Source organism: Protopterus annectens, chromosome 5.part0 (assembly GCF_019279795.1).
Source record: "Protopterus annectens isolate FY-2018-M chromosome 5.part0, PAN1.0, whole genome shotgun sequence".
In the NCBI taxonomy this organism is placed as follows: domain Eukaryota; kingdom Metazoa; phylum Chordata; order Ceratodontiformes; family Protopteridae; genus Protopterus; species Protopterus annectens.
Genome location: NC_056735.1, coordinates 681,970,735 through 681,996,857, shown reverse-complemented (window position 1 = coordinate 681,996,857; position 26,123 = coordinate 681,970,735). Strand labels below are relative to the sequence as shown.

General features: G+C 39.0%; 1 protein-coding gene across 3 annotated transcripts in view; it reads right to left on the bottom strand.

Annotated features, from left to right (window-relative positions):
• The window catches only part of GPM6B (glycoprotein M6B), a 1,017,601-nt gene that overhangs the window by 101,573 nt on the left and 889,905 nt on the right, over positions 1-26,123 (bottom strand). For all 3 annotated transcript variants that reach the window (XM_044072527.1, XM_044072528.1, XM_044072526.1), the window contains exon 3: positions 8,333-8,489. In XM_044072527.1, coding sequence (XP_043928462.1) covers positions 8,333-8,489 — 157 coding nt within the window. The remainder of the gene's footprint in view (positions 1-8,332; positions 8,490-26,123) is intronic.

Genomic DNA, 26,123 nt, shown 5'->3' with positions numbered 1-26,123 from the left:
AACATGAGTTATTAGGATCTTAAATGTATCTAGGAAGGTGGTCTTGACCTAATCAGGCACATTGGTAATTCAAAGAGTGGGAAGATATTATACTGGAAATAGTAATACTGCTTCAAAACAGAAATTGTGCTTAGTAATAGACAGGCACTTGACACCAGGGATATACTCAACCTGTGTGCCTTACTGGCACCAACATAATTACTGGGATCATGTGTGTTTGTTTCTGGGCACTAGACACCAGGAATTATTCAACATTTAAGTGCCATACTGGTTTTACCAATGGATCGGGGTGGGGGTGGGGGAATCCACTAAACATCAGAGAAGCAGTATAGTTAAGTGCCATAATGTCAATGATCTCACTACAGGGAACAGAGATTGGGCACTTGCAGTATTATGGTGAAGGGGGTGGTGGAGCACACTAGCTACCAGGGCATATTATATGTCATAATGGCACTTCAAATATTATGGGGATCAGGGGTGGGGGGAACACTAGTCACCAGGGATTCTACAAATGTGTCATAATGACACATAAACTATTAGACTGGTGGTAGGAAGGAACCACGGGAGGGTAGGTGGACTCTGGTGTGTGCACGCTTGTATTTGAATGTGTGTCTGTGTGTGTGGGGGAGAGTGACTGGTGAAGTGGAATGCCAATGAATAAACAAGCAGCAGTTTACTAGTGGGACAGTGAAATGAGCAATGATGTGCATGTCTCAGTAGTAAAGTACAATTTTGTACCTACCATAAATGTAGATGTTCGAGTGTACAACCTGCTGCAGTCATCACACTTGGGTTATCCTGTCGTCAGGCGGTCCCGCAGTCGGCCGGAATTCCAAAGTCTTGGTCCGGCGTCGGTTGCTGTTGCTTCTTCCCTGATGTCAGTGCACCAGGGGTATATATAATGCATCCAACGCCATTTTTTTTCAGTTTTTCTTGCCCCAGATGTCAGGTGCCCCCAAAAAGGTGGTCAGTAATTAGTACCAAATTAAGTAATTTTTGCACAAACACAAAATCCCTCCAGCTATAAGCAAATACATCAGGAAGGTATTGTAGAGATTTAGCCAGTTAGATCAGAGGGGATGGAGGGAGGGTAACCTGGACTGCAACAGGGTGTACACTCGAACATCTACATTTATGGTAGGTACAAAACTGTACTATGTTCATCGTGTTACCCTGCTGCAGTCATCACACTTGGGTAGAATCCCAAAGCTAAGGTTGGGGGAGGAGTTATAGAGGGTTAGAGGAGGCTAGAAGGCCCTGCAGAACTGCAGTGGCGAAGCCAGCCCTAGTCTTAGAGTAGAGTGGTAAGTGATAGTGTTTGGTAAAGGTGTGTACTGAACTCCAAGTTGCAGCTTCCAAAATCTCCTTGGTTGGAACCCCCCTGAGGAAGGCTGTAGATGTAGCTGTTGCCCTGGTAGAGTGGGGCCTAATGGTAGCAGGAACTGATTTTCCATGATGGGTATAGCAAAAACGAATGCAATGTCCTATCCATTTTGAAATGGTTTGTTTTGATATAGCCTTCCCTTGTGAAGCTGTAGCATAGGATACAAAGAGCTGGTCAGATTTTCTGAAAGCCTTAGTTTTATCCAAGTAGTAACGAAGTTGCCTGTGAATGTCCAAGGAATGCAGGAGTCTTTCTCCTTTGTTCTGTGGATTTGGGAAGAAGGTGGGTAAGTGGATGGTTTGATTTAAAGCCACACTGGAAACCACCTTAGGCATAAAGGAAGGATTAGTTCATAGAGAAACTCTGTCTTGATGGAGAATGAGGAAAGGTTCCACTGCCATTAGTGCCTGCAGCTCTGAGACTCTTCTAGCTGAAGTTATTGCTAGCAGCAGGGCAGTCTTCCATGATAGGAACTGTAGATCTGCAGAGAAAGCTGGTTCAAAGGGAGGTAGCGTAAGTTTTTCCAGAACAAAATTGAGATCCCATGTTGGCGTAGGTGCTCTCCTGCGGGGCCTAATGTTTTTTGCCCCTCTGAGGAACTGCCTTAGAAGTGGATGTGAAAATAAGGGTGGTTTCTTGTTGTAGTGGGCTGAAATAGCTGATGCATGGATTTTAATGGAAGAAAAAGAAAGTCCTTTGTGTAACATCTCAGTTAAATACTGTAGAATCTGAGGCATGTGAGGCTGAAGTGTGTTTTGGCCTTTAGTTTGGTTCCAGGCACAAAACCTTTTCCATTTGTCTGAATAGGCCTTCCTGGTGCTGGGCCTCCTAGCATCCAGAATAACATCCATAACTGCTTGGGGAAGAGGAGCTGGCTGGATGCTTAGGTGATTTGCCATGCAGCCAGAATTTAAGGTTTTGAGCTGGCTGTGAAGAATCTGATTGTTTTGCTGTGTGAGCAAATGGGCAATTTGTGGTAAAATTCAAGGTGGGCCCTGGGCCATATTCCCCAATAGTGGGTACCAGTTCTGGTGTGGCCAGTCTGGGGCTATGAGTATCAGTCGTGGTCTCTCCTTTTTGACTTTCAGAAGCACCTTTGTGAGGAGAGGCAATGGAGGGAAGGCATATACTGTCAGATTTTTCCAACTGAATGAGAGTGCGTCCACTTTCCAAGCTTGATGGTGAAGTGTCCTTGTACAAAATTTTGTTAGCTGTTAGTTTTGGGGGCTGACAAACAGGTCTATGTCTGGAAGGCCCCATTTTTGAGTTATCATTGCAAATACTTGTGGATCCAGTTTCCACTCGTGGGGATCCATGATGTTTCTGCTGAGGTCGTCTGCCAATGTGTTCTTTTTTCCTGGCAGGAATTGAGCTTGTAACTGAACTTGGTAAGCCAGAGCTGTATTCCACAAGGTCATTGCTTGCCTGCATAGAGGGTAGGAGTGTGTACCCCCCCCCTGTTTGTTTATGTACCACATTACTGTGGTGTTGTCCGTCCTTATTGTAAGTTGTCCTGGATGTAATAGATTCTTGAAGGCTGTCAGAGCATTCTGTACAGCTAGCATCTCTTTTTGATTGATGTGCAGATTCCTTTGATCTGCAGTCCATACGCCTTGAACACACTGTCCTGCCATGTGTGCCCCCCAGGCATAGTCCGATGCATCTGTTGTCATAGTTTGCCTGGCTGGGGGCAAGGTGAAAGGCTGACCCTTGTTGAGGTGACATGCCTGTGACCACCATAGAAACTCCTGTTGCAGGCAGGGAATGAGAGATATCATTGTGTCCAAGCTGTGGCTGTGTTGAGACAATACGCTTTTTAGGTACCACTGTAATTTCCTCATATGCAGCTTTGCAAATGGTATTAGTAGTATGCAAGATGCCATGAAGCCCAAGGCCTGCAGAATTTTTCTTGCAGGTAGTTGGGTCTTTGTTGCCATTGTTTTGAAATATTGAGTCAGTTGTAGTTGTTTGTCTGTCATCAGATAAGTCTTCTGGGCCGTTGTATTCAAGCTGGCACCCAGGAATGTCATATTTTGTGAGGGTACTAGTTTTGATTTCTTTTCATTTACTGTGTACCCCAGGCAACTTAGAAGATGTTTTACAAACGCCAGATGTTGTAAAAGGATGTCCTTGCTTTCTGCTTGGATGAGGCAGTCATCCAGGTATGGGTATATTTGAATTCTTCTTTGTCTGCAGTATGCAATTACTGGTGCCAGGCATTTTGTGAAGACCCTGGATGCAGTAGATAAGCCAAAGGGCAGTGCAGAGAATTGGTAATGGGTTGAACATGCAATGAAACGGAGGTATCTTCTGCAACTTTGTCTGATAGGGACATGCAGGTATGCCTCCTTGAGGTCCAACGTTACTAGCCATGCTTTCTTGCCCAACATGGGAAGTAGCTGCTGTAGTGTTGGCATCTCGAATTTGGGTACTTGCAAGAAGGTGTTTAGAATTGAAAGGTCCAGAATTGGTCTCCAGGCATTGTCCTTTCTGGGAACTAGAAATAGTCTTGAGTAAAATCCTTGGCCTTGCTCTTGAGTAGGTACCAGTTGAATGGCTCTCATGTCCATGAGAGCTGTAATTTGTTTTTGTGCCTCTGCCCATTGATTTTGTGGCAGGTTTGGCATTCCTCTTTTCATTGGCAAGGTGCGAAAATGGAATCTGTATCCTCATGAAATTATGTCTAGGACCCATTTGTCCTTTGTGACAATGTGCCAGTTGTCTGAAAATAGTGCGCGTTTCCTCCCAAGGGGGCTGCCAAGAGAGTATTACTTGGCCAGATGAGGTGCAGGTCATTGAGTTTGCCTTCTGGTAGTTTGGGACCTGTCTTCTCCTCCCTTCTGTGTTGCAGTGCCCCATTGGCGAGGTTTGTACTGGGTTTGTGGTTGTCCTCTGCCTCTTGGGCGTCTGTATTTACCCCTCTGTGGTCTGTCAGTAGCTGGAAAGGACCAATTTTTTGTTGGCCAATTTCTGCTGAAGCGAGGGGGCTGTACCTGAAGGAAATCTTTGACTGTCTGCATAGATTTTGCCTTATCCTCCATTTTCTTTAAGACTTCTTCTGCTTTAACTCCAAAAAGAACATCCTGCTGTAAGGGAGCATCTAAAAGCTTTGCTTTAACATGATCAGGCAGAGTTTGTTCCTTTAACCAAGCATGCCTACGTATAACAGATCCAGTGACAGCTGCTCTGCAGGAAGCCTCCAAAGAATCAAACCCACATTGTAAAGTATGTTTGCCCACCTGTTCAGTTGTATGCAACAGATCCTGCATTTCTTTCAATTCAGACTGTTGAGGGAGTGTGCTCATTTTTTGTTTTAACTGAGACATTAGAAATTGCTGATATTTTAGCATGTGGAATTGGCAATTTAGTGCCCTCATAGCTAGAGTGGCTGAGGTGTAAACCTTTTTCCCCCCACCTGTCTAGTGCTCTGGAGTCCCTTTCAGAGGGAACAGGAATTTTTGCCATAGAAGCCTTAGCCCCTTTGGGACCCTGGGAGATAGTCTCTGGATCAGCAACAGGGCTTTTATAAAGAAATTTGTGGGAATCAAGCACTCTATAGTATCTGTCAGGTTTGGCCGGAGCAGGAGGCAGAGAATCTGGGTTCAAACTGGATTCTAAGTAAACATCATCCACAATGTCTAAAACTGGGGGGATGGCAAGTGGTCTGTGCTGGGGGAGTAAAAGAAACTCTCTGAGCCTTTTCTTTAAGTCAGAGTAGTCCTGACCTTCCCAGTGAAAATGTTCCCTCATAGTGTGTAAAGTTTCCCCAAAGGAGTAGTCTTCAGGAGGAGAAGCTGAGGGAATAGAATCCTCAGCATCAGAATCTTCATAAGGGGAGAAGGAGTAATCTTGGTCCTCAGAGGAGCCTGAGGAAATAGACACTTGTTCAGAGGAGGCATATTCTTCCTCTTGTCTAGGCCTCTTGTCGGGTGGGGGTTGGGAACCCCTGATTAAAGAGATCAAATCTTCAGCCATTTTGAGCATCTGTTTCTTAGGCATGGGGCCTTGAACTGGAGACTGAAGAGCAGTCTTTTTAGGTTTAATAGGAGTCTTAGTCTTAGGATACGTTTTTATGGTGAGCGTCGTCGGTCTGAAGATGCCTTCAGAAACCGAAGATGTTTCTGCAGCACCGACATCTTTTTCAGCAGTGTCGTCGGTAGGGGCTAAACAAAATGGCTGCATCGGCCTAGTACTTTCCGCCAAAAGTTCTGAAGCAGTCTCGGGTTCCAGATCTGCGGTAGTCAGGGGCTGCATCGGAGCCTCACTGAAGACCGGTGAACCGGTGACCGGACCAGCCGAGGCCTCGGAGTCTGGCATGAGTCTAGGCTGCCTGTCCTTATCCTTGGCTTTTTGTGCACGCCGGTAGTCGGTTGCTCTGACGGCATAGTGTAGTTAAACTTTCTACCGAAGTAGTGTCGTGCGAAATCAAAGCGTCTTTTTATAGTACGCTTATTAAACCTAGCACAAAAACGACAACCAGTGACGTCGTGGTCTGGGCCTAGGCAAGGTATGCAGTAAGAATGAAAATCCTTATGAGGTATTTGCTTCCCACAAGAAATACAATTGTTAACTTTTTCTGACATCGGTCTGAGGCAAGAAAAGTTTCCCCAACGGGGTACTTAGCTTTATTGAAGACTTTGGATCTGAAATTCGACTTTGAAAATCTCAGGAGTCGGCCGACCGGCACTTGCGAACTGCTTCTGCTTCGGGCACCGCGCGGCAAGAAACACTGGAGAAAATAGCATCGGATGCATTATATATACCCCTGGCGCACTGACGTCAGGGAAGAAGCGACAGCAACCGACGCCGGACCAAGACTTTGGAATTCCGGCTGACTGCGGGACCGCCTGACGACAGGATAACCCAAGTGTGATGACTGCAGCAGGGTAACACGATGAACATCTATGATTCAGAGACATGCAAATTATCCAATAATGAGGTCTTAAACTTTTTGTGGTTAGCATGTCTCTGACTTCTCCAAACTCTGGATCCCACACAGTTTGGTTTTGAGAAGGGTAGATCATGCCTGCTCAACTTGGTCAACTTCTTTGAGTCAGTCACCAGAGCTGTGGATGAAGGCAAGGTGATTCATACAGCCTACCCTGATCTGGCCAAAGCCTTTGATACCATTCCCCACTCAAGAATCATAGAAAAACTTACTATGCTAGGCATCAACCCCTATATCACTAGGTGGGTTGCAAGCTGGCTCACAGATAGAACCCACAGTGTGAAAGTTGCTGATTTCAAGTCAGACTGCTGACTAGTCATGAGTGGAGTCCTACAGGGTTCGGTCCTGGGTCCTCTCCTGTTTGGTATCTACTTCTCTGAAGTCCAGGCCAACACAAAGGGACTCTGGCTGACAAAGTTTGCAGATGATTGCAAGTTGGGAGCTATTATTAACTCCCCAAGTGATGCTGACACCCTACAGAATGACCTCACTGAGACCAACGACTGGTGTTAGAACCATGGCCTTAAGCTCAATGCCAAAAAATGTGTCATCATCCCTTTTGGGAAAAACCTAGTTCCCATGAATTACCACATTGATGGTAGTCCACTGAACACAGAAGGTGTTATGAGAAATCTGGGAACACAAGTTGATAGCAACCTCTCTTTTGATCACTACATTGCCACTGTGGTCAGAAAGTCCTTCTATGTGGCACATCTCATTACTAAGGGTTTTGCATCCAGGAAGAAAGAGGTCATTGTCTCTCTCCACTCTTTCCTCATTAGGCCAGTCATTGAGTACAATTCTTCAATTGGCATGTACTTCACTAGACACCTGCAACAACTGGAGAGGCCACAAAAGTACCTTACAAAGAGGATCCTAGGTCTTAAACACTTGTCTTATATGGACAGACTCAAACAACTCCAACTATCCTCTGTCTCATATCGCCTACTTAGAGGTGAGCTCTGCTTAACTTACAAAGCCATGTCTGACCCAGCTCTGTTAGAAATGCTACATCTAAAGAAATCCCAATTCCCTCTGTACCACATGCTCCAGAGACCTCAACCTCATTACCACAATCAACAGAACATACTGGAGGGACAGGTTCATAACCCAGAGACTGCCCATGCTATGGAATAGACTTCTCATACATGTCAAGCAGAGCACTTTGCTGACCATATTCAAGAGAACATAATGAAACTTGTTAACGTGAACAAACATTATGCTTCACATATATTGCTATATATATCATATAACCTAAGCAACATTACATAAATTATTCAATTAATGCCCCTTTTTTAAACAAGAAACAGCTTTACATTTCCTTTTGTCAAATACCATATTAGAATTAATGGCCAGGTTCATTTGAAGTTATCTGTAAATGAATGTGCTTAGTATTGTTATGCAGAGGACCAGATTGTTTGTGTCCATCTCTAGCAGTATAATTTCCATGTTTTTTTCAGTGAAGTAATAACATTTCAAGCACATACTGGGGGGAGGGTAGTGCTACTGACCTCATCTGTTTCCTTCTGGTGGTATTGCCATGAATTACACTTTGCATGGTAGACAGGAAAACAGGAAAAATAACTAAGACTGCAAGATCTAACAGTTTATTTCTCTTCTTTTTTTAGTGAAAACCCTGATGGAATATTAATAGAGTTTATTCCAAAAATAACATCTGTACACTAATGCAGACCTAGGATTAACATGGCACTGCTGTGCTGAAGCCTTTTGTTGTGTTTATAACTTTATGGACATTCTTCTGAACTGATATAATGGCTAAAAGTAAGGAAGTATGACTTAAGCATCAAAAGATCTTCAACATTCACTGCTTCTATGTATCCTGAAAAATTATATGGAACTAAACTGAAATATGAATGAAAGTTCTGTGTATGATATTTTGAAAATTGTATCCAGGATGTTTAGGAAGTCAGATGATCTTTATACAAACTGCTTTTCTGAATGTTAGTCTGCAGAGTTAATGCATTTGATTTATTACATACCATTCCACTGATGCATCGCCCACAAGCAGTAGTTTTGAACTCGCCATGAATCTCTTTAACGGCACTTGTTGTATAAAAGCCTTCTGCCAGAAGAATAATTCCATACAAGAAGAAAAATGAAGCAATTCCATAGATGACATACTGCATTAGCTGTACCCTAGAAAACAAAAGGCAACTTGTGTTTTATTGCTGTAGCAAACATGCAAAGTCTAATAAAGTTCCTGCCGTAGCTTATCCAGATTAATAAAGACATGATTGGTCCTAGATGCCTTAACTGCCCTCAAGTTGCTTCTTCTTAAAACTATGCATATCAAATTAATATTTCAGAGTCTCTCTGGTACAGCAACAAGATAATGGTAGATGGTATACCTTTTCTAACATATTATTACATTTACCAGTTTGTACTCCAAAAGCTTTTAATTTAAAGATGACAGCACCATTGATTTTCATTGTCACGTATTGAAGGAGAAAGGATGTTTAAGCACATTCAGTATTTGTAGCAGAAGTATCTGCAATTAAATATATAATAAATTACTAAGGCATACATTTCTTCATGTCATAATAGCTTTACTGAACTCTTTTCATGTATAAGAAATAATTATGAATGCACAATATTAACCCGACATTTGCCAAGGTCCTTAGAATTTCTAGCTACCTTTCACTAAAAGAAAAGGCATACAAATAAACCAGGACAGCCTATTTGGCCACCTTGATGCTTCAGTTAGGCTGCAGAATAAGAGATGGGGAGGTACAGATTTTAACATGAACAAAGAAACATGTACTTGTTCTATAAAGATGACAGGCCAATGCCTTTCACTGGTTTGGGAAATGGAATAGTGAAGTACAAACAGGCTGGGAAAAAAAGCATATGGCCCTGCCTGCAGTCACTTTACACCATATCTAGGTGGCATAAACTACACCATAAACTACAGCATAAATACAACTCAGTTGAACTTTCTCCATCTTTTAATAAATGCATTCTTGTAACACTGTTGAGCAGCGTGGTCCTATGCAATATAAACAACAGATATTGCAAAAGCCACTCAGCATGAGAACTAAAATATTTAACCAGACTATAATATTTATCAATATGATTCTGGCATAAAAAGTCCATGCCAATGCAAGATAAGCAAATCCACAATTATAGATATTGCAATGTACTGACAAACACGCATATTTATTACATCAAGACTTCTGATTTAATTATTTAGAAATAGGATATTTCAGTTAGATGTAGATTTGATTAACATTCTAGTGATAAGAGATCTGTATTATTAGCACCATGAATTGGGCACCCAGAGTGTAACCTTAACTATTACCTCTAGATTATGCCCCCCCCCCCTGCAAATGTGCATTGACAAATGCTTGTAATTTCCTGAAGCTGTGTGGCAGTAGTTGTCACTATGCCAGTGGAAGTCCATATGCTAATATATTCAATAATAAGGATAACATCCTGCTGTCAGCACTGTAGGACAGTGCTTTACTCAGTAATAAAATGGAATAGTACCCTCAAGTTCATACTACATTTTAAAGTAGTTAGTAAGTTGGACATTTAAGAAATGTTGTTGCAAAATAAAGACGTGTAAATATGTTTCTGCTTGACAAACACCATTCAGTTCACTAACATTAAAGCTTTGGTCTAGCACACTGATTGCTTTAAGTGATTTCAGTGGAGCTCAGTGACAGATTTACTGCAATACCTTATAACGTGATTATCTTTGTTATCTGGGCCTACCCAGGTTTCCATCTTGTAATTTGAATAAGCAGGTTAACTGAATAGACAAGAAAGTGAATAAAACTGGTATAGAGAGTAAAAACTAACTGTAGGTATTATAGTAAACACAACTAACTTGCAATTTTTATTTTTAAATATATACCTTCATAAAGCTATTTGAATCCAGGAAGACTGGCAAAAGATTGGCAATTATGAATTAAAATGTAATCAAAATCAACCAGATCAATGAAATATTAAAGGAGTACATATAAAAGATTATAAACATCTTTTGGAGAAGACTTTATATATTTACAATGACGTTAAGAACCTAGAGTCTATGCTCTCTCCTTCACAAGCCAGTATATTTGGCACTGAGAAGGCTGTCAACACAAACACCACACCTCAAACACCACCCCCATCTTCACAACACAGACCCACAAATGGGGAGGTCCTCAACAAAAACATAAGGAAAAGAGACCTCAGAGGCAAAAACAAATGCGAACTCCACCGCCCACCACACCACACACCACATACCACACACCACACATAATCCACACACCTGTGTCTCACAGCCACTAAGGTTTAACTCTAAGCCCACCATATTAGTCATAGGAGACTCCATTGTGAGACACACAGATATGCCCCTCACCAGCCTAGATAAGGAGAAAGTCATGGTTAGATGTTTGTCAAGTGCCAGAATCCACCATATCACACATGTACTCAAGTCTCTCAACAACATGTACTCTTATGACTATGTCATAGTCCATGTTGAAGTGAATGACTTGAGACATACCTCCTTGGACTATATGAAGAGAGACATGATTAAACTTTACTACAACCTCCAAGCGATCACACTCATAGTCTGCAAACCCAGTGTATAAGGAGAGACAGTGCATGCATAACCACAGCCAAGTTCTCCGAACATACCTCTCAACTTTCCTTAATTTCAGATAATGTCCAGATTTTTGCATCATAGTTTTGGTCTGTTCCTCATAAAAATTGTAGTTTTCTGGCAAATCAGCAATGACTGAATTAACTAAATGATGACAGACATTTCACTTTTAGACATCATATCCTTTGGGAAATCCATACTTTCTAAGTTTATAAGAGCAATATTTAAAATCTGTCTCTGACTGTGGATCTTTGACCTCCATTATTTCTGGCTTTGTCCAGAATTCTTGTGCTAAGAGGTATGCCAGTGGTAACACATGCCTGATGTGAGAAATATTCCTTATGTAAAAACATGCAGACTTACTGTTCAGGATATCAGCTGACAGTTATCAGCAGACAAATGCTACTTCATTCTGAAGCTATTATGTTGCTACTTGTTAGACTATGTCTGTGCAATTTGACTTTTTGACACTGCCAAGGGAGGGCTTAACATTAGGTGAAATGTTTTGTCTTCACATTACAAAGCCACACTGTAACTTGCATGCAGGAGACATTACAGGTCCTGGAGGGTATATACGGAAATGATGGAGAAAGAAATGAATTTATAAACACACACACACACACACATTTATATATATATATATATATATATATATATATATATATATATATATATATATATATATATATATATATATATATATATATATATATATATAGTTTCACTTCAGAATCTCGAACTACTGATAAATCAAATTTCAGTAGCTCGAGACTGAAGTGTCAAAACTGCACTTGCGTGAAAGTGCAGAATGCTGAATGCAGAAATGTCAAATCCGCGGTTGTGGAGGCGTGTATGTGACATGTGATTCCCTGTGTTCGTGATGTGCAGTCTGCTATGTGGATGTAGCTGGAGATTCAGGTAAGTGATGTTTTACTAGGGGTTTTGGGTAGGGATTTTATTGTGTGTGAGTGTGTTTGGAGTTTTGAGTTGTGGGTTAAGGTAGGTAGGTAAGAATGTGAGTGTGTAAGTGTTGAGAGTGGTGATATTTGTATGTATGTGATGTGTGTTTGGGAAAGGGGAGTGTGGAATGTGTAGTGGTGGTTTTTGTGTATTTGTGTTTTTAATGCAACCTCAGAGTAAGTATATATAAGTAGAGGTGGTGTGGGGGGCACAACCCCCCACATGGGGGGGTGCAGGGGTGCTTGCCCCCTGCTTATATGTAGGGTTTGTGTGTGTGTTTATTTTGTTGTGTTTGTGTGTTGTGTTGGTTTGTAGTGTAGGGAGGAAAGTGTATGTATGCTTGTTTGTGTGTGGAGTGTGTATGTGGGCAGTTGCGATTTGGAATTTCGCTCTTTTGGGGTTTCGAGTTTTTAAGTTTTTGGCTTTACAGTCTCAAGATACTGGATTTCGATATTTCAGTATTTCAGGATTGTAAAGTGAAATGATATATATATATATATATATATATATATATATATATATATATATCCATGAATATATACATATGATAATTTTTCAAAAATTCTGAACTCCAAACAACAAAAGACTCAAAGCAGCTCTATAAAAATAACAAACACATACACACAAATGCACCCCTCCGTACAAACACACGCATACATATGTGTGCATGTTCCTGTCATTTCATCAAAGGTGTTTGGTCAACGAGTGTGAGGAGTGGTGCTTAATATCAAAGTAACAGATAGCTGAATGGTCAAAATGTTAAGGGAATGCTTCATTGAGAAAAATGAGTGGGGTTGGAGGGGGTGATAGTGTTTGTGCATGTGTGGGAGAATCAGGTTTAGGGTCAGGGCTAGGTTTTGTATATTTGTGTGTGTGCATTTTAGGGTTAGGATTAGGTAAGGGGATAGATATAGTGTGCATTTATGCATGTTTGCATGTTTGAGTGTGTATTATATAGTGGCAGTGTTACAGGAAGGTCTTTATTATGGTAAGGTGTAGGGTTAAGGTCAGGATTAAGGTTAGCACCCACTACCAAGGTGGTGCAGAAGGGCAGACCACTGAACAGGCTGTATCTGCAATGGGTTCCAAACTTCTTATTCTTTACAGCTGCTGCTCCCTTGGTCACCATGTCTCACGTTTTACTATCCTCTATGTATTATGTCCCTTTCTGGTAGTGCCACACCACATCCAAGAATCACAGTCTCGATCTCAGTTTTCCTCCCCATCAGATCATTAATCTGGTATACACTTCCTGTGAGGATCTAAAAGTGCACCTGTCTTACTCGTGCATGGAGCGTCAATGGTAACACTCTTAATAACAGGGATAATAGTGAATACTACATATGACCATACCCTATAAAGATATTGACAATAACATTTAGCCACTGGCTGCTATGAGCTGTTATACTGCTGGTGACACAAAGTGGTGGGTGGCAGGACTGGCCAATTCTGATGTTTCTTTAATGCAATACCATTTTTTAAAAGCTGGTAGTGTATTTGTGGTCAAACCTGAGCACTGTAGCTCTCCATGTGTGGTCTAAACTGTAGCGACTAGTTGCCACATTGTGGCAAACAGTTTGCTACAGTTTAAAAGTAAAAAAATAATACTTTTTTTGTTTTAGTTAAAATCTGAGCACTGTAGAGCTCTGTGCAGGTAGGGTATAAACCGTATCAACTGTTTGCTACTCTTTAAAAAGAATACTTTTTTTTTAAACTAAAGCATAACAGCTGTAGCACTCCATGCAGGCAGGGTTCACACTGTAGTAACAGCTTACTACAATTTAAAAGAAGAAACTATATTTAATGAGGGTTTGGGGCAGGGGACAGAAATGGGGCCTGAATTGCTGGAGCAGGAGGTTGTAGCATGTTATGCATCTGCATCTGACTGGTGTGCCGGTAGCTAGTACATACATTTTTTTTATTTGTTTGCTTTTTGCTTTTTTGCTTTTCAATTCAAAAGCTGTGGGGGTGGGGGCATTGATTGGCTTTTTTTTTTTGGCTTTTCACTTGAAGCTTAGGGGGTGTGGTGCTGGTTCAGAGTACCAGCCCAGTAAACTGGTTGAATCAGCTACACTTGATGAAATTATGCTTGGTATGAAAGGCAAACATCTCAGTGGAAAATGTGCCTCCTTTCCTTCAAGCAGAAGAAGGGTGCCCCCTCATGGCATCTAGCTATGAGGGGGATGGCAATGCCTGTAAATACTGGGAGAACTTTTACTCAAGGTAACAAGAAGTTGTTCTGCACTGCTGCAGTGTCAATGGGAGTAGGGACAGCTTTAGATGTGCCAACTAAAGTCTGTGGAGGAATACTGTCAACAGGTGTAGCAGAACTATTAGCATGTCAATTCTTTGATAAAAAGACTTAGGGTTAGTGAGGATGTCCTCAGGTGATGGTTTGCTGGCATCTGAGTTTGAGGCCCACATCATATTTTGTCAGACTTGGGGTGATGTAGCTTAAATAAACTTGTTTTTCTGTTTATACTAAGAGGCACAAACTAGGCACCCATTCATTGCAGAGTTAAGCTTGATGACATTTCAGTAGTAAAGGGTGCATCATCCGAAGTCTAGATTTAGGGCATTTTGCAACTAATCATCACCTAGGTGGCTGAATTTTACAAGCACAATGTAGCACTTATTTGCATTAAATTGCATTTTTGTTGGTTTGGAGTGCCACAGTTTTCACTGGACTGCTGTAGGCTTTTCTCTTATTGAGAATTTTTCATCCAGATGTAGAAAAGACAGTGTAGTATCCTATACTACCTCTGAGTCCAATATGAAGAGATGCGCAGACATAATTTCTCTCATTATCCTTGCTAGCTATCTTACAGCAAACGGGAGGAGCAAACCTCATAAGTCTAGTACCCAGGACTTCAGCAAGCTTAACCATAAAAATCGGTCAAGCATATGGCAATTGGTTGGGATCTTAAATCTTAATCACTGCTCACGGAAGACTGTAAGATTGTCATGCTGAGCTGGCCTGAAATATCTGAGGGGAGGTTTTAGACTAGTCTTGCATTTCTTTTGTCCTTCACATTTAGAAAAAAATATTTAAAATAAATCAGAGAGGTGGAAGTTTTTATACACATTAGAGTAACATTGAAGTTAGTAAACTGGCAATGTATTTTAGAACAGAAAATAAAAAGGTGCTTTAGAAACTGCCTTTTTAGGTTTTAGAATGTTAATGGTCTTATGTCAGGTAGGTGTTCCCCATTCTTCTTACACCCTTACTGCATTGAAGTCTTCAGTAGAATTTATGGACTTTCATGTATAGTTCTTCTGGTCTTTCCACTACAGTATGTACCACATATAGGAGCAGTTGCCCTTGCTCTTTTCAGTTCCCTATTTACACTGTCTACAGAAGTTCTAGTCAAGTTATAGTTAACATTTATAAAACTCTTATTTGTGAGTGCTACTGTTCCTTAAGATTTCTTCAGCCTTACTACAACAGTAAACAAAAAATATAATTGCATATGGAGTAGGAAACTAAATCAAACAGCTGAAGTGATTCATGATATGGAAGGAAGTGAAAGTGAAGTAAAATACCTCATAATTACTGGTTAGATTTTATTACAGCTCAAAATAAGTATGTGTAAATCTTACACCCACCCCATTACGCATGTACATATTGAAAAGAAATTGCTTCACACACTACCGCAGATACTTTAAGTGATGCATTTAGCTGTTCTCTTGGTACTGTAGAGCAAACCAAAAAACAATAATTATGCAGAGTAAACTGCTATCAATGGTCAGGCTGTTTTTCCCCACAAATCTTTGTGTCATGACTAATGGAATATGTGGTGCCACGCACTTTTAACCGTATAAGACAGTCGTTCTATCTTGTTACTGATGCAACACCATGTTTTCAGTGGGTATTTTAAGTTGCAGAATTAGATGTAATGAGAGGAATACTCAGAACCAGTAACTGAAAATAAACTACTGTCAATGGTCAAACATTTTCTTCAAAGATTTGCTTTTTTTTTAACACCTTTATTGAATTATCACTTGTAGTATATACAAATTTACATTTATATACATCCGTGGTGGTGCAGCAGTAGCATTGTTGTCTCACAGCAAGAGGTTCTCCCGTTCGATTCTTAGCTAGTGTGCTGGGAGTGCCTTCTGTGTGGAGTCTGCATGTCCTCCCCGCGGGTCGAGTGGCATTCCGCAAGACATGCGTGAATGGGCATGCCTTCGTTGAAGGTTGGGCGTCGAGCTGGCAACTCGGCACCGTGAAAATCTACTGCCAATCATTAGCGGACTGGTGACCCCTAACCAGGAAAAGCCGAAAGACAACAACAACAAAAGTAATCAAACTGTATTAAATTAACATTAGCAAACATTATAATTCACATATATTGCTATATATAATATAACCTAAGCAACAATACATTACTTAGTCAATTCCTGCCCCTTTTTTAAACAAGAAACATCTTTATTAAACCAGCACTTACGACATAAACAGTCGTACATTTATATAATTTTATTAATATAAAACACAAGTGAGCGCTTTCGCCAAAAGGCTTCTTCAGACTAAATGAAAATGAACCACACCAACACAATCCTAGTTGTAAGCATATTGTATCACAAACCATACTGACACATTCCCAGCTGCAAACATTATACATCACTTATAATCTACCCAATCATTTTCAAGCATTACATAGTTCATTTAAGTCCTGCCTTCTTTTAAAGTTATTCCTCCCCAGTATGCATTGTTCCCACAATTCCCATTTTTCCTATGTAGTTTGCTCCTACCCTTTTCTAAAGATCTCAGTTCCAGTTGTTTTACTCCTGTTACTAGATTTACTACTTCTAATATGTTAAAAACAGTATATAGTATTACATATTTTAATGGTGTACAACAGTTGTTATCTATGGTTGTCCATGTAATGCTCTCCATTTTGGCACACAGTACTTGTAACTAGTGCTTCTTACTTTATCATTTTAAACCCTTCTTCTTATTTGGCTTATTATATTTTATCATATTATTTCATGTTTCAGTATGACCGTTAAGCTATATAATTAGAAAATAATCCAATTATTTAGTTCCTATATACAAGCTGTGCATATGTTCATACATACTGCATTACAAAAAAGAGACATGAAATGTTAATTTTTTTTTAAAAGTTCATGTGATGTTTTTAAAAAAATAGGGTATGCTCTAATGAGCACAAAAAATATTGCAGTATAATTGGAGGAAGATATCCAACAGTATATCTGTGTGTAAGAATGTCATCCATCAGCCATTGTGCAATTAATAACGAAATCCTTATGATAGATACTTTTTGAATTCCTGTTGAAATTTCAATGACTGTAAATGCATTGCTTGAAATTCTGAGACTGAAAGTGCTAATATAGAGAAACTATAATAAAGCCCATTGTTACTATACCTTGGAGTATTCCCCCTATCACAAGAAACTTTGATCCCACATTGTGAGTTATATACTCCCTTTCCCCAGAAAAAATACTTGAAAGGTATTACAGTGAGCTTCAAGATTTGCTGACGTTATTTTTTCAGTCTCATTTTTTTAATAAGTTGTAGCACTCGCAGTTACTTATGTTGCACTTCTGGTAGGGAGCCTGTACTTCCACAAGCTAATAAGCATTTCTTTTTTGCCAGTAAAATGCTTATAGTTTTGCAGTGCCAATTTTAAAGGTCTGTTTCCTTGATTAAGAGTCTGCAGTATGTGCTGTGAGAGCCCACTCTATTGATGACTCAGTGCTGTCATGTGCCATGTATCTAGACTAGCTTCAGGATATTCAACTCATACTCTGTTGCTTGTCACTGGGTATTTAACAGAGTGGCCAAGGAGTGTCCTGATCAGACTATAGACCTATTAGTGAATGACTGGGTGGCACATTCTATTTATTTATATGTTTAAAGTGTTTGAATGCTTATTATTATGCAAATTACAAACACTCAAAACAGGAAGTTAGAGTATTAGAAAAATAAAACATAAATAATGGTGAACACAGTAAAAAACAATGATGGTTAAAATAAATTAACAAAAATAAAAGCTGATATTTATCTCTTGAGAGGAAATAAAAAATGTCATTAGACATAATTATTTGTAAAATTAGAAGTCAATTTCAGAAATACTATACACAAATGCTTTATTTAAATATATGAAATAATGTTATACAAACATAGCCAAATGGTTTAAGTGCATTTTTTATTTTTTATTTATTTTATTTTATCATTTGTTGTAAGTGCATAATGCCAGTTCTCTGGGGAAGTAGTAAGAATTGTGACTTCTCAGCTTTTCAGACACTTATTTTGCCACAGAATAGTAAACTTATGTCATGCCCTACAGGCAGTTGTAGTTATTTTACTCAACAAGTGATTTGCCAATGTATAACATTATGATTTTTTTTGTGGAAGGCTGTACACCTCCCACATAACCTCAGCATTTATTACACCCAGTTAACTTCATATACTGTCTTCCAAAACTGAATCATGTTTCTAGGCAGGGCAACATGGAGGAGAATTACCACTGTCTGTTGGTATACCCCCCTCCCCAGCTTTACCGCCATCCACCAGTATAAACACAGCATTCTCTGCAGGATTAGCTATAAAGATTCTGTCATTCATCTCTACTTGAAACTAATCTTAAGAAATAATCTAGTGCTGAATTACTCCTTCAACTTTATTTTGAAATGCCCACGTGGTACCAGGACTCTTTATATTAGTAAACATATAGTACCATACCTCTCAATTGCCTTGATTTTACAGAATTTCCCTAATTTTCCCTCCTTTTGAACATTTTAGATCACTGAGGACTGTAGTAGTGAATAATGGCAGCCATCAGGGTTTCATACTTTTGATTATTCAGAAAATGCATGTTGATAGGAAATAATGTTCTATTAAACTTGAAAATGAGTTAGAGTAGTATTTAAAATGTCCCTGATTTTGGACCATTGTTCCCCATTATTTTTGGCTTTGTGTCTGACACTTGGGCAAAGAAGTTGTGAACTATGAATGGTGCTAAGTTTTCTTTTTTTAATCTTCTGTAAGGAATTGAAGACATTTTATAAAATTGCTTACCACATATTTTGTCAAGCTTTTATTTTATTTTTATTTAAATCAAAGCTTCAGGAGTTGGGCTGGTCTACTGATGTTGTGGTATGCTTTTTTCCATATAGCTCCAATCATACTCACTGTATACACATTTTTAATTATAACAAGGAAACAAGACAGACTCAAACAAAAAGATGGAACATTACATTTTCTCTTTTTATTTGGAGGCGTTTGGAGTGTGTGTGTGTGGGGGGGGGTTAATGGCAGTAGTTACTGATTTCAACATAGAAGGACTGAGTCACGGTTTCCTGAATGCTATGATACTAAACACAAAGTTTAGATTGGCCTAAGAAATTAACTTTCTATCTCCCAGAGAGAATCTTATAAAAATGTCACATTATTTCTTGCAGATGTCCCCCCCTCAACAACTTTGAAATAACTCCTCCTAGAATGCCGTCCCCTTGACAAATCTGACAATTACTGCATGACACTAGAGAGCTACACAGGGCAAATGGATGGAGTACTGTGCTTCTACATTATATATATAACTTTTTGCCTGCCATATCTTCTGAATATCCAGCTTCCCTATTGCCACACAATTGCCCCAAATTGAAGCTAGTCTTGAGAAAGTATACACCGATTACTAAAGCCAGGTAAAGTCACACAACCTTCTTCTTTAAAAGCTGCCATCTTTTCATCTTTTTAGTGCCCACTTTTAGTATATTATTCATAAAAATCATATCTAAAGTGTGCAATTTGTCCAGTAACACTCTATAGGCCGTCATCATTTGCATCTCACTATCAGTTTACTAGATGGCTCCAACTTAAACCTGTGCTCTATACCCTCATAAAAAAAAAAAAAACTCTGATCTTTTATTGATATTTTAATTTCAAGCAAGAACTTCAGTCATATTGATAGTTCCAGCAAAAACTGAAAAAACAAAACAAAACAACAAAAAAACCCCATAAAAATAAAACCAAATCTTCATGCTTTTAAAAAGTTAGCTGTATTACATAACTGATAGACCGATTCTTTAACAAAGGCTCATCTTACTTACTCATATGCAACCTTCACCTGAACTCTTTTTCCCCTTCCTCCTAATACTCAAGTTATTTCACCTTTTGCTTACTTCATAACCACAACCACTATTGTCATTCTCTGTTTAGTCAAAATATTTATTTATTTACTTTATATTTGTTTACTGGGAAAGGGCCGACTGGGCAGAACCCATTTTCAGAGGCGGCCAGTGGTGAAAAGCTCTAACATAGTAACAATACATAGACATAGTGAGATTTTTTTACACAATGATAAAAGACATGACAGGAATATTGCAATTTACAGTACTTATATAATACTTAGTAAATGGATAGAATTGGCTGAGTTTTATATGGTTTTGCAACAATACAGTTGTTCAAAATTTAGTGAAAGACTAGTCCAGTGATACTTATGTTACACATGGCTTACATTTGGCAGAAAAAGTTAAAATATTAATTATAAAGTTATATTTGCAATTGGAAAGAAAAAAAAAACGAGAAAAGGTAGAAAGTATACTGTAATCACTTTCTCTTCAATTATATTAAAGAAAAGCAGAGTAAAGGTAAAAGTGAGGAAGAGGAGAGAAAGGTAAAAGTGAGGAAGAAAGGAGGTCAGCATGAGAAACAATTGAGAGAAGACAGGAGTTTTAGATAGAGATTGTTAGTGAATCAAATATTTCTGTTTAGATAAGTGAGGTATGGGTAAGTATTAAGGTAGTTTTATGTGAAAGAGAGAAATAGGTTATAGTTATTCGAAGGGTAAGGAAAAAGAATGTATGTGAGAGATACTAACATGTCTGTATGATAGTTTTATGAGTAAAGGGGAACGTGATTATACCTGTTGAAAGTTAGCCTGGACTGTTACATGAGCAGAGTCATGAGTCTGATAAATACTTTTTGAAGTAGTTTTTTAAATTGAGTTGAGTTGATAGTAGTTGTAATAGAATGAGGAAGTGTATTCTAGGTTTTTGCTACATGGCATGAATACTGAGAGTCCCCTGCAGTGTTTGTAGATTTGGGAACTTGTAATTATGATTTATTTGATAAGCGTACCAGACATTTGTTGGAATAAGGTTGTATTATATTTAGGAGAGCAGGAGTTTTATCAGGTTGATAGAGCAGTTTATGAGCCATGGCTAGCTGGTTATAAGCCAAGAGTTGTGGTAGTTCTAGCCAGGAGAGTTTTTCTAGAGGGAAGCAGTGGTGTCTCCTATGTTTAGAGTCTGAGGCAAATTTTGCTGTTTTGTTATTGCATGTTTCTAGTTTGTCTATGTCTGTCTTTTTGAGATTGGTAAGAATGGGTCATGCATAGAACAGTGTTGACAGGAGGTGGGTTCTGGCAATGGCCACTCTAGAACTGTCCATTAGAAATGGTTTGTTTCTGTACAGGGTTGCCATTTTTTATGTATTTTCCTAATTGTTTGTGATATGTGTAAGTCAAATCTCAGTTTATCATCTAGTATAATTCTTAGCAGTTTAGCTTGAGGTTTAGGAGTCATTTTTGTATTATCAATAGCAGTGATACAGAACGTGGGAGGGGGGTCTGTGAGTCTGGTGAGTTGAAAGACCATGAGTTTGGTTTTGTTGAGATTAAGTATGAGCTGTGAGTTAGACAGCCATGATTCAATTTCAGTGAAAGACCTTTGTGTTATGTTTTGAAGCTGTTGTATGTTAGATGTTGCACATACAAGTCTACACTGGGCTGGCAGTATTAAGGTCAATAGTAAAACTACCGAAAAAAAAATATGACAAGAGACAACAATTTCAGTGACATACACTGACTGCACAGTGATGTATAACCTTTTCATAGGTTCATAGGTTCAGAGGTAGGTAATAGGCTATCGACCAAAAGGCCTAAGTAAGCCTAGCCAACAAGGTTCCCTGGCTTACGCCACCCAAGAAAGTTAATTTCATGTGCCCCTGTTGAGCAGAGCCACAGAAATGATCCCAGGGGTGTATTTCCTATTTCCCATCCACTCATCAAGATTTTTCTTGAAGAGTGCTAATGAGGAACTTTGCTTGACATAGATGGGTAGCTTGTTCCAGAGTATAGGAAGTCTCTGGTACAGGAATCTATCCCTCTAGCATGTCCTGTTTATTGTGGTGACAAGGTTTAGGCCCCTAGAGCGTGTAGCTTGGAGGGATTGGGATTTCTTAAGGTGTAGCATGTCCAACAGCTCTGGGTTTAACATAGCTTTATATGTTAGGCAGAGATCTCCTCGGAGTAGGCGATATGCTACAGAGAACGTTTATTGATAGACAAAACAGAAAACAGAAAAACAGATGCCTGGAAGCTTAGAGATACTAGGTGCAAACCTTATTATAATCACAACAGAGCCACCACAGATGCAACACACAGTGCCACAGCTGAGAATGACTTTAGAGTGGTTCTCCAGTTTTCTAGCAACATTAATCAATATGTGGATGTTGTTAAGAAATACTGGTACCTTTTACAAGAAGTTCCTGGCCTTGTAGACAAGGTTGGACTGACTCCACATTTCAGTTTTAAGAATAGCAAGTCACTTAAACAACACCTTTGCCATGGGGAAACATGCAAAAAGTTAACTCACTCTGTTCGCCGTGGAACTTTTCCATGTAGGAACTGTAGTGGCTGTCAGTTTGTTTATAACAAAAATAATTATGTGCATCCTACCAGGCATTTTTGGTTACATTCTAATCAATATTCAGATTGTAGAACCACTGATGTTGTTTATTTTTGTTTTTGTCAACAATGCCATCCTTATTATGTAGGCAAAACGAACAGAATGTTGAAAGATCGTATTTTAGAACATGTGAGAGACATTACCAACTGTAAACAATCCAGTGCTCTGGCCTGTCACGTTATGTATAATGATCGTTCCCATTCTTTTAAATTTTTGGTTTTGCAACATATTTATACGAACCCTAGGGGTGGTGACATAGAAAATATTACAGAGGGGCATGAGCAAAAATGGATACTGAAGCTTAACACAGAGAAGTTTCCTGGATTGAATGCTGCCACTACGTTGGTTCCCTTTTTGAAGGCTTGACAACTCATGCACTGATTTCTAGATCTTTTAGAAGATATTTTAGATGTTTTTAACTTTTTTATATGTCTTACTGTCGTTGTTTTATGTTATATATGTATGTATATGGTTTTTATATTGTATATAGTGTGGTTATATATGTTTAGTAACTTTGTGTGTAACATTATATGCATAGTGCATCTTATTGTAGGATTCACTGTGGTAAGCTTCTCTTGATTTTGATTCTGTACAGCTTGCTAACCCTAATTAGTTAATATAGTAATGGATATCTGACTATTTAAATAGAGTGTAAGCCTTTTACTGTTGTCTGATGAAGCAACTTTATGTTGTGAAAGTGCTCACCATTTTCTGTTTTCTGTTTTGTCTATCAATAAACGTTCTCGGTGTGCTAGCTCGGTGCATTTTCTTTCATTTTGTTTGGGCTCCTTTTTGCACCTTGCTTTTACCTATGACCATTTTTGATTTTTATACTATTTTCTTTTATTCGCTCAAGGGGCACACAGTCTAATGGAGGATACTACAACTGGACAGTCCATGAGCGGACAGCATCATCGTTTTCTAAGGATTTTGGATATTCCAGTTAATCCATTACTGAATTTGGAGACAAATGCTGATGTGAATGACACTTTCTCTACAAATCAACATCTACCTGAATTTTTTCAACAATATAAAAGCTTAGAGAACTTGATGTATAAATATAAAAGGTTACAATGGCAGTGACTGCATTTGCAAGCTTCTTTGGAAGACAAGATCATTCCACGTGGACTGAGAATATTGAATATGCCCACTTATGGGGATGCATATCCAGTTTTACTTCGTAAGTGGCAAGAATTGAACTTGCAATTTAGTTCCAAGTATATGGAACTCTTACTGGAATTTTTTCTACCGATAGAAGCAGATCTGAAGTCACAGATCATTGACCTAGAATCTAAGATTACAGACAGCTTTTCATGTGACATAACTCTGAACAAAATGAGTCAATTACAAGATAACATCGTAGCATACGAAAAGAGATTGCGGACTGTTAAACTATCCAAACTTAATAGAGACAAAGCTGATTTTGCCAAGAATAATGTGTTTTCTTGGCCCAAAGAAGCTACTAATAGATCTAATCAAGGCAACATCACTTTGAATTTTGCTCCGAATACCATTCAAACATTTGACAGTGCAGCTAGCGCTTCCGGCCTTACTTCCGGTATTCCGGCTGATCGGCCGGTTATGGCGTCCATGCCTACGAATGCTCAGCATGTCGCCTTGAATGTACAAGCTTCCTCTACTGCTTTGGACAACTTTGCAACTCCTGTAGCTAGAGATCAGCCTCTTAACACTATCAAACCTTTGTATGCATCGATGGTTACGTCGCATACATCCAGCATTTCATGTATATCAGCTGGAAATGTTATTCCATCACCTGCTAGTAAGAAAGATACTAGTGTTTTTTTAGACAGCTCAAAGAAGGGCGATTTCTCGCCGAAGGCAGTGCTGCCATTCAGGACTCGCTCTAAAAGTCTAACCTACAACAACAAAGCACCCAGGGCTCCTATAATGGACGGAGCTGCCCAGCAATCCAGGAAGAGACGTCTATAGACCCAGGTTTAGTCTTTAATATTTCTTTTTTTAACTTAACTATGGAACAGCTCAGTTTACTTAACAAAGGTCTATCTTTTATTCCTGCCAGGAGGGCTGATCCTGCAGAAATGTTAAAAGATTTAAGACTTTTGGGTAGGAATCTCTCTCTAAAATGTACTTTTTCTGCAGGCAACACCAATATATATAACCAAACCTGTATGTATAGACAACCTAGTACTTTTATTCCAGCTACACCCATAGGTATTCAACATTTTATTGATGCATGTGAGATTGCTTTTAGGGAGCTGAATGCTCTATCTGTTTGTAACATGTCATTTTATAATCTGACTACTGGAGAGTACAGAGCTTTGCAAGATTTAAAAAGCCAACATTCATTGATCATTAAACAGGCCGACAACGGAGGCAGCATTGTTGTTTTAGACAAAGATTTATATGTTACACAAATGGAGAAACTGTTACTTGATACTACCACATATCAATGTATTTCTAAATCAATGGTGAATACCATCATAGATAAAGTTTATTTTCTAATTTTTGACTTGTTAATAACTAATTTGATTGATGATTCACTTTTTAAGTATTTTAATGTTCATAAGCCTGTTGTTCCCAGGATATATGGTCTACCTAAAATTCACAAGGACTTGTTATTTCCACCTATGAGACCTATTGTTTCAGGTAGTGGCTGGTGTACTGAGCCCCTCTCCATATATGTAAAAGGGACTTTACATGATTTTCTGGACAACTGTTAAACAATTTTAAAGGACACTACGATGTTCTTACAGCGGCTACATAATAGGATGGAGATGATAGATAGAGATGAGGAATTTGTTCTTGTGACCATGGACATAGAATCTCTGTTTACCAGTATACCAGATGTTTGGGGTGTTGATAGTATTAGAGATTTTCTTACTGTGCACAAACTTTTGACTAATAATAAGATACAGTTAATCTGCACCCTATTAGAAATCATTTTAGAAAATAATATTGTTATGTTTCAAGAACAGTTTTTCCTGCAAAAAGTTGGCGTGGCAATGGGCACTGCTTGTGCCAATAGCTACGCCAACTTAGCACTGGTCAGTTGGGAAAAGCAAAACGTTTTGTCTGCCACTAATCCTTTCTTTGGACAAATACTGTGGTATGTTAGGTTTGTAGATGACGTTTTTAGGTTATGGAAGGGCTCTGGCTCTGATCTAGACCAATTTTTGGATTACTTGCATTCAACAACTGATTTTTTAAGGTTTACACACCAGAGTTCAGCCACTGACATAAGTTTTTTCTTGATGTCAAAATGAGTAAATCTGATTTGAATCATCTCCGCAGTACTATATACCATAAACCAACTAGAAAGAACACATTGCTGCATAAATCTAGTATGCACCCTAGACACATTCCTAGGAATGTGTTAAGAGGGCAAGTTTTTAGGACACTCAGGCTACATAGTAATGACAATGATGCAGTAGCTGCATTGAATAACTTGAAAATTGAGTTTCTGGCTAGAGGATATTCTAGTGCAGACATTGATAATGCAATATCTGATGCCTGGAAGCTTAGAGATA